The sequence below is a fragment of the Coregonus lavaretus genome, assembly GCF_964263955.1.
Source record: "Coregonus lavaretus genome assembly, chromosome: 2".
NCBI classification, from domain to species: Eukaryota; Metazoa; Chordata; class Actinopteri; order Salmoniformes; family Salmonidae; genus Coregonus; species Coregonus lavaretus.
This window is the reverse complement of record NC_139989.1, coordinates 20,113,970-20,123,647: the sequence shown is the minus strand read 5'-3', so window position 1 is coordinate 20,123,647 and position 9,678 is coordinate 20,113,970. Positions and strand designations below refer to the sequence as shown.

Genomic DNA, 9,678 nt, shown 5'->3' with positions numbered 1-9,678 from the left:
CCTGTGGGAATCGAACCCACAACCCTGGTTTTGCTTTGTCATTATGGGGTATTGCGTGTAGATTGATGAGGATTTGTTTTTATTTAATCCATTTTAGAATAAGACTGTAACGTAACAAAATGTGGAAAAAGGGAAGGGGTCTGAATACTTTCCGAATGCACTGTATTTTCAAGCATGGTAGTGGCTGCATCATGTTATGGGTATGCTCGTCATCAGCAAGGACTAAAGAGTTCTTTTTTTTGGATAAAAAAACTTGGTTCATTCTGTTTTCCAACAGACACTGGGAGCCAAATTCACCATTCAGCAGGACAAAATAACCTAAAAGGGGGTTGAATACTTATCAAAACAAGATATATTAGTGTTTTATTTTTCATTAATCTTTAAACATTACTTTGTGTAAATTGTTGAGAGAAAAAAAGACAATTAAATCAATTTTAATCCCAATTTGTAACACAACTAAATGTGGGAAAAAAGTCAAGGGGTGTGAATACTGCAGATTCTACAAGTGTCTGGAACTCTATTGGAGGGATCCGACACCAATCTTCCACAAGAAATTCCATCATTTGGTGTTTTGTTGATGGTGGTGGAAAACGCTGTCTCAGGCGCCATTCCAGAATCTCCCATAAGTATTCAATTGGGTTGAGATCTGGTGACTGAGACACACACACACACACACACACACACACACACACACACACACACACACACACACACTTTAAACCCCCTATGCTCCTTTGAGACCCCTCTTTCAAAGTCACTGAGATCTCTTCTTCTAGTCATGGTAGCCAAAATAATGGGAGAGGTGCTGACTAATGGAATAGTAACTTTTTTTTTGACCCATTCAATTATTACGAGCATATGCAGTGTGTGACCACTTCTTCCTGTAACATGATTCAAGATTCAATTTGCATCATAATAATGTCCGGATATAGGCCTACCATTTACAGATAATCCCTGCATTTATATTTCTCCTACTTATATGCACAGCCCAAGCAGTGTTTTTTTGTGTGTGTATGTGTGGCGATGGAGCTTTTAGCCATGTGGTAATGTACTCGAATGACTCCCAGACCCATGGTGAGCCTCGTATCTGGAGGCTACAGTGACCACACACACACATACACACACACACACACACACACACACACACACACACACACACACACACACACACACACACATTTTCTATTATCACAATTCTCTATCTGGATGACCTTAGGAGCAGACTTTATCTGAGATGTACACTGTCTGGGCTCCCTACTCCATGTAAGCCTGGACACGTAATCAAATCCATGCTGAACTGTGTTCATTGAAACATGGGTCATATGAAGTGATATTATGAATGCTGACTACGTGGTGCTGAATGGCTGTTGGTCGTTTTCCTCTGGCTCAGTAGCAGACAAAATGGAATTGGTTAAGCTCTTTGCCATTTGGAAGCTCTGCTTAGAAAAGGATACTTTAATGCCACTCAACAGCCTGATGTTTTGCTTTATATCTTAACTATTGTATTTTTATCCTGGCTTGTATTATACTTTTAGGCCTCTCCATAAGATGGATAGAGTAGAAAAATTACAGTAGATAGCAAAGTAGAAAGCAGTAACGACAGATAAAGAGAGTGGGAGAAAGTAGAACAACGAAGGATGAAGAGATGGATGAGAAAGAGAAAAGTTTGGGGTCACTTAGAAAAAAAATGTGTCCATTAAAATAACATCAAATTGATCAGAAATACAGTGTAGACATTGTTAATGTTGTAAATGGCTATTGTAGCTGGAAACGTCTGATTTTTTATGGAATATCTACATAGGTGTAATCCAAGTTTATCATTTTAAAAGGCTAATTGATCATTAGAAAACCCTTTTGCAATTATGTTAGCACAGCTGAAAACTGTTGTGCTGATTAAAGAAGCAATAAAACTGGCCTTCTTGAGACTAGTTGAGTATCTGGAGCATCAGCAATTGTGGGTTCGATTACAGGCTCAAAATGGCCAGAAACAAATAACTTTATTCTGAAACTCGTCAGTCTATACTTGTTCTGAGAAATTAAGGCTATTCCATGCGAGAAATTACCAAGAAACTGAAGATTTCGTACAACGCTGTGTACTACTCCCTTCACAGAACAGCGCAAACTGGCTCTAACCAGAATAGAAAGAGGAGTGGGAGGCCCCAGTGCACAACTGAGCAAGAGGACAAATACAATAATCTAGTCTCTAGCCTGCTTTCAGGTTTAAGTCCCTCATGTATAGCCGAGTCTTGTGCCTCACATTTTAAGTCTGAAGCTGTTTACACTAATGCACCATTCACTTCCCATTCCCCTTAGCACCCAATCAGTCATTCTCAGTGATTTGGGAGACAGTGGAGGAGTTGAGGGTATTGCTGAGTGAAGAGACTGTGATTACTCTCTTGTCCTGAGTGTATCCCTCCATAACCAACCACACACTTAACTGATTTGTTTACCCACCAATCCCAATATCTAAACATCCCAGTGCTTCCCAAATGGCACCATATTCCTTATATAGTGCACTACTTTTGACCAGGGCCCTAGTTAAAAGTAGTGCACTATATAGGGAATAAGGTGCCATCTGGGGCACAGGCCCAGTCATTACAGAGGAGAGGATATGACTAACAGGTCCTGTAAAAGAATAGGAGGTAAACACTGAGGACATTAGCTAGCATTTTTATGATCTAGGGCCTGTCTATGATGGCTCTAGTTCTGTGGATTCTTTTCCACTTTAAGACGATCCCCTGCGTGACTCATTCCTGTGGGAAAAGCTTTTCATTGAGACACTGTTTAACTCTCCACACCACAAAATGCATCTCACTATGCTTTGGGGGCCCAATTTGTTATTCATGGTATACATTTAGCTAGTTTAATTTAGTTTTATATTCGCCATTTTGTCAAAGGAGTTAAATGCGATATGATGTGTACGATCGATTTCAAAGAGTTTAAGATAAAAGTCCTCTTTGAAGACGAGTTTTAAGGAAGAGGATAAATGGCCACACTGAAATGGTTCACCACTGTTCTATGCATTGCACTCAACAACAAACCCCTGTTGCACTTTTAAGTCCAGATTATTTAAACGGAAGGAACATGAGAGGACAGGCAGGGTAATTTAAATGCTGGAATCCCCTTCATGGGGATGCGTCCCAAATGGCACCCTATTCACTATATAGTGCACTGCTTTTGAACAGGGCCCATAGGGCTCTGGTCAAAAGTTGTGCACTATGTAGGGAATAGGGTGCCATTTGGGACGTAGTCCAAAAAAGATCCCCGCTGGTTGTGTAGTGTCTTCCTGCCTGTGTGATGGCCGGATGGAAGCCCTCTCTCTTCTCTCCCTGTCGACTTCTCGCTCTTTGTTTTGTGGAGCTCTCCGGCTTTTCTCTCTGGCAACTCGCTGCTCAATCAGACTGCCTGCTTTCTTTTCTCTCAAAGCCACAGAAAACATTGGAATCAGATGCTTCTGATCTGATGCTTCTGATCTGTAGGCGCCATGTGCTGTGTGAGATTGAATAGGATATGATGAGAGTTGTAATAACATGAGCTTGAGAGAGCCATTCCTTCTCATTTTGAGATTTATTTCAGATGGTTGTCATACAGAAAATAAAACGTGTTTTATTTACATAAGCTTACGCTATACTAAAAATTGACAAGATACTGCATAATATATTATTAAACTATACTAATACAAACATTCATCTAGATGTCAAGTTACTTAACAGTTATTTATGTATAGCACAGGCTTCTAGTAATGCTGGTATAGAGCAACTGCTTAAGGGGCGATCTGTGATTAGTACATATTCATTTTTGGACCTTGAAAATTGATGACAGCCAATTATTCATGAAGAATATAACTTATAAATGCCTCATGAGCTTAATTCAACTGTCATACCCAATCAGAACCCTAAATATAAGCTTGTTTGACAGCTTTGTTGCTGTTTGAATCCCAGATTGCCCCTTGAAAATCCAGTAGAAGTGTTTGTGCATTAGCCCTTTTTGGTCACCATAATCCATAATAAGAGTTTTTAGAAATGTTAGATGGTGAAGGTGCTAGTGTCTTCGTCCTCCGAGACAGAGTGTGAGTGTGTGTGCCCGGCGGAAGTGTGTGTATTGAGCGAGATCTCCACTGCCGGCTCCTCGTTGCCATGGCGACCACCGCGCATTCTCCTCCCGAGGCACTGTCCAAGGCTCTTGGCAACCCTGAGGATGTGTCCTCTGAAGGAGGAGCCTATGAAGGTGTAGAGCATTGGGTTGATGCAGCAGTGTGTGAGCGCTAGGCTCTCCGTCACCTGGAGAGCCCGGTCCAGACCTTTACTGAGGTCACAGTCGGTCACCAGGCCGTAGATGACGTCCAGCGTCCGCCACAGCTTCACCAGGTTGTAGGGCAGCTGGGTGAACAGGAACACCCCCACCACGGCCAGCAGAACCCGCAGGGCCCGCCACCTCCTCTCCCTGCGCACCCCGGCTCCGACCCTAACCAGCGCCCGGCCCACCCAGCAATAACACATCACCATTACCAGGAAAGGCAGCAGGAAGCTCAGCAGCACCTCCAGCAGCTCCAAGGCAGCCTTGGCCGGTCGGGCCATGCTGTGGGGGTAGACGGCTGTGCAGGCCAGCCGGTGGGATGTGTGCTTCACCGTGGAGAACACCATGTCAGGCAGGCCCAGGCAAACAGCTGTGGTCCACACAACGGCACACACTAATATCCATTGTCTCCTGGCCCACGGGCCACTCCCAGCCCGGCCTCCAGCATTGTGTGCCAGCGCCCGATAGCGGTCCACGCTAACACAGGCTAGCAGCAGCATGCCGCAGCTGAAGTTGGTGGTGTAGAGGAAGGAGGTGAGCTTGCAGGCGGCCACGCCGATCCGCCAGCCGTGCACGGCGTCGGCCGCCCAGAAGGGCAGCGTGAAGAGGAGGACTAAATCAGCCAAAGCGAGATTCAGGATGCACACGTCCGTCAGCGTCCGCAGTCGCCGCGGCGACGCGTACACCACCACGACTAGGGCGTTGCCTGCCACGCCCACCACCAGGACCAAGGCATAGACCACGGGTAGGAAGAGACTGCCGAAGGAACGCACCTCGGCTTTGTTGCACACCGAGTGGTAGTCATCGTAGTAGTCACTGTCGTTGGAGCTGGAGTTCCCAAAGTCGTAGTCGTAGTCCTCTTCATCCATCCTCTCTGTTCTCTGTTCTCTGAGAAATAAGGGAATAAAGGAACATGGTATGTTAGGAATGATGTCAAGTCAGTTTAGTCTATGCTGCTGCATTGTTTTTTTAATTTTTTGTAATTTTTTTAGGTGGTAGATCAGCTTTAATATTGCAGATAGATTGTAACTTCCATCAATGTAATTGTCTGCATCACTTCCAATCCCCCATGGTTTTTTCCCGCAAATATATATACAGTTGAAGTCGGAAGTTTACATACACTTAGGTTAGAGTCATTAAAACTTGTTTTTCAACCACTCCACAAATTTCTTGTTAAGAAACTATACTTTTGGAAAGTCGGTCTACTTTATGCATGACACAAGTAATTTTTCCAACAATTGTTTACAGACAGATTATTTCACTTATAATTTATTGTATCACAATTCCAGTGGGTCAGAAGTTTACATACACTAAGTTGACTGTGCCTTTAAACAGCTTGGAAAATTCCAGAAAATGACGTCATGGCTTTAGAAGCTTCTGATAGGCTAATTGACATCATTTGAGTCAATTGGAGGTGTACCTGTGGATGTATTTCAAGGCCTACCTTCAAACTCAGTGCCTCTTTGCTTGACATCACAAAAATTGTAGACCTCCACAAGTCTGGTTCATCCTTGGGAGCAATTTCCAAACGCCTGAAGGTACCACGTTCATTTGTACAAACAACAGTACCTAAGTATAAACACCATGGGACCACGCAGCCGTCATACAGCTCAGGAAGGAGACGTGTTCTGTCTCCTAGAGATGAATGTACTTTGGTGCGAAAAGTGCAATCCCAGAACAACAGCAAAGGACCTTGTGAAGATGCTGGAGGAAACAGGTACAAAAGTATCTATATCCACAGTAAAACGAGTCCTATATCGACATAACCTGAAAGGCCGCTCAGCAAGGAAGAAGCCACTGCCCCTAAACCGCCATAAAAAAGCCAGACTACGGTTTGCAACTGCACATGGGGACAAAGATCATACTTTTTGGAGAAATGTCCTCTGGTCTGATGAAACAAAAATAGAACTGTTTGGCCATAATGACCATCGTTATGTTTGGAGGAAAAAGGGGGAGCTTGCAAGCTGAAGAACACCATCCCAACTGTGAAGCACGGGGTGGTAGCATCATGCTGTGGGGTGCTTTGCTGCAGGAGGGCCTGGTGCACTTCACAAAATAGATGGCATCATGAGGAAGGAAAATTACATGGATATATTGAAGCAACATCTCAAGACATCAGTCAGGAAGTTAAAGCTTGGTCGCAAATGGGTCTTCCAAATGGATAATGACCCCAAGCATACTTCCAAAGTTGTGGCAAAATGGCTTAAGGACAACAAAGTCAAGGTATTGGAGTGGCCATCACAAAGCCCTGACCTCAATCGTATAGAAAATGTGTGGGCAGAACTGAAAAAGCGTGTGCGAGCAAGAAGGCCTACAAACCTGACTCAGATACACCAGCTCTGTCAGGAGGAATGGGCCAAAATCACCCAACTTATTGTGGGAAGCTTGTGGAAGGCTACCCGAAACGTTTGAGCCAAGTTAAACAATTTAAAGGCAATGCTACCAAATACTCATTCAGTGTATGTAAACTTCTGACCCACTGGGAATGTGATGACAGAAATAAAAGCTGAAATAAATCATTCTCTCTACTATTATTCTGACATTTCACATTCTTAAAATAAAGTGGTGATCCTAACTGACCTAAGACAGGGAATATTTAATAGGATTAAATGTCAGCAATTGGGAAAAACCGAGTTTAAATGTATTTGGCTAAGGTGTATGAAACCTCCGACTTCAACTGTGTGTATATATATATATATATATATATATATATATATATATATATATACATACATACACATACATACACATACATACATATATATATATATATATATATATATATATATATATACATATCCTTTTAAAATATATATATTCCCCTTTATTAACTTAAAAGAGATCCGTTGACAATATCACTTTTTCATCTGTTATAGACAAGACTTGCTGGATAGAATTATTATTCTCTTTCACATAATTTGGACAGAATGTATCAAATAATATGAAGTATGTATTTTATCTGAACACATCTATTAGGAGGGAACTAGAGAATGGCCATCCATCTGAAAGTTGTAATGCACTTACAGCCAATAACAGAATGACGATCCAAGTTGTCAACAACTATCTGTTCCTGTTATCCTTCACCCCTCTCACTGCTCTCCCTCTTTCTGACCCGTAGGGGTTCTTTGGATGTTGTGTGTGTGAGGAGTGTGTGCGTGCGTATATGTGTACCTTTACGTGCGTGTGAACTAGAGCTGAAGCGATAACCGAAAATTAACGACACCGACCATACCAATCACTTATCACAGGCATTTTGCTGATATCGTTCATTACGATAAGTAGCCTATACTAGAGAAATATGAAGTTTGAAATGAAATAAGTTCGCTAATATGACTATCCCTGAAAAATCGGACTAATCTTTCTTTAAACACTCTGGGCAGTTTCCCAGACACAGATTAAGCCTAGTCCCAGACTTAAAAGCACGTTCAATGGAGATTCTCCATCAACCTTTTCTGTTTTACTTGAGGACTAGGCCTAATCTGTGTCTGGGAGACTGCCCCACAATGTTCTGTACAGTCATATCTGTTTAGTCTTGAGATAGCTTGTCTCGTAAAATCTATTCTATCTTTGAAGCAGTGTGTAAACTCAGTACTTATCAGTCTGAAAGTGTGGATGGGCCAGATGTTTAGTATTGTTCTAGTAGAAGCCAGAGAGAGATTTATCAAGGTGTTTGCATTCCCCTACTGCAGATATAGATCGCGTGACAGTAGATCTCTGAAGATCAGATCCATACACCAGTGTGTATGTGTGTATGTGTGTGCGTTTGTGTGTTATCACAGTGTGTGAGGACGTGCCCAGAGAGACAACTCCATCAAGACCCTGCCGTTCCCTATTCAGACTGACTCATTGTGCTGACTCTGCCTGGAAATACCAGAAGCTCTGTTTGGGTTCAATGTGAAGTAAATGTATCACTTCAGATTATCCTCACTTGTGTGGATGTGTGAATGATTCTCTGTGAACTGGGCGAAAGCCCATCGTTTTCTATGAGAAGGTGTGTGCGTTCAGGTGTGCGTACGTGTGTTTTAACCGTGCGGTATTTGGCTAAATACAGTATCAGACGTGTTTGCTATTGATGTCCGCTTTAACATTCTACAGATAATTACTACAGGTGAGGCTTCTCTTTCTTTACTGCCTCAGTTCAATAACATACTGTAGGTATTTAGGATAGCTTCCAGGTCTGTGACGTTTTCCATCAACATGCTGCTAGCGAGAGCTAGAGATGAGGAGCTGTCAGTGTTCCTACAGAACATCTTGTCTCATGTCCAAATATCTCCAATATCTCAAAAATTCAGCTGAAGTTTCACAGCTGTTCTACTGGGTGAGATCTCTGTCAGAGATTTATGGCCAAAAACACATATTCATATTCCATCTCTTGTTAACTACGAGATATTGAGCCCTGAGAAATAAATGATGAGAAAACCATCAAAAACGAATTTGTTAGCGCATATATTCTGCCAGACTGAATATGCCAACATTTCAGAGAAGATATGAGACAGAGATAAAATGTCTGGAGAGCTGAAAAAATTGTACTGACATTATGTGCAATGTGCATTATGTCTTGTCACTACATGTAGTATATACAGTATGTTAATCATTATTACTTCAGCATAATTATCAGGTTAGGCTAAATCGTAAACACACAGGACTTTGAACTTTAAAAGTCCTTACAATCACTGACAATTGAACTTCTGAACGCATGAGTCATAGTCTCTCTATAAATGTCACTCCCCTCACTACAATCCTAAACAGTAAAAGCTAGGCAACTGAGGAAACAAGAAAACAAGGAAACAGAAGTAGCATTATGTTTATCCTCACATAGGCTATAAATACTTTAAACAACTTTCAAGTAATTCAACTTTAAATGTTTAATTTCAACTTGAAATTTTGACAATGAAACTGTCAGTGAAGGAGCTGATTGAGTCTTACCCTTGGTGTCTTCCTGTGGATGTGGGAGATGTAGAGATGTTGAAACAGAGGAGACATCCAGTGGTATGGCGATTTATAAACAAGGACGGTGCTACTCTTAGTTTGTCTCAGCCCATTTTTAACTATATTACTCCACCTCTTTTCCCTACAATGACCCGACACAGTCTGGGAACACCTCTCCGTGTGTGTGTGTTACCATTCAGTCTTCAATAAGAAAGCAGTATAAAAGTGCTGTGGTCTCTCCTGTTGTGCGTGTGTATACACCATCATTGAGAAGAGGGATTTTGACCTCAGTACTGGCACGTGTCAGTCTCCAGTCACACACACACACCATGCTAAATATTTTTGGAGGTATAATTGCTGATAAATTATACTGCAACTATCAATTTACATTTGAAGGCCTTTCGTATATTAATGTTTTCTTTTTGTGATAGAAAATGGCTCTTTATTGCCCAT

At 42.0% G+C, this 9,678-nt stretch overlaps 1 protein-coding gene across 1 annotated transcript; it reads right to left on the bottom strand.

The window, feature by feature from the left end:
• Positions 1 to 3,542: 3,542 nt before the first annotated feature.
• Positions 3,543 to 9,306, bottom strand: ackr4b (atypical chemokine receptor 4b). Its single transcript, XM_084179139.1, has 2 exons — positions 9,223 to 9,306; positions 3,543 to 5,184 (listed from the first exon to the last, which is right to left on the bottom strand). Exon 2 carries the CDS (start codon positions 5,163 to 5,165, stop codon positions 4,026 to 4,028), a length of 1,140 nt encoding a protein of 379 aa, XP_084035265.1. The 5' UTR covers positions 5,166 to 5,184; positions 9,223 to 9,306; the 3' UTR covers positions 3,543 to 4,025.
• Between the last annotated feature and the right edge of the window lie 372 nt (positions 9,307 to 9,678).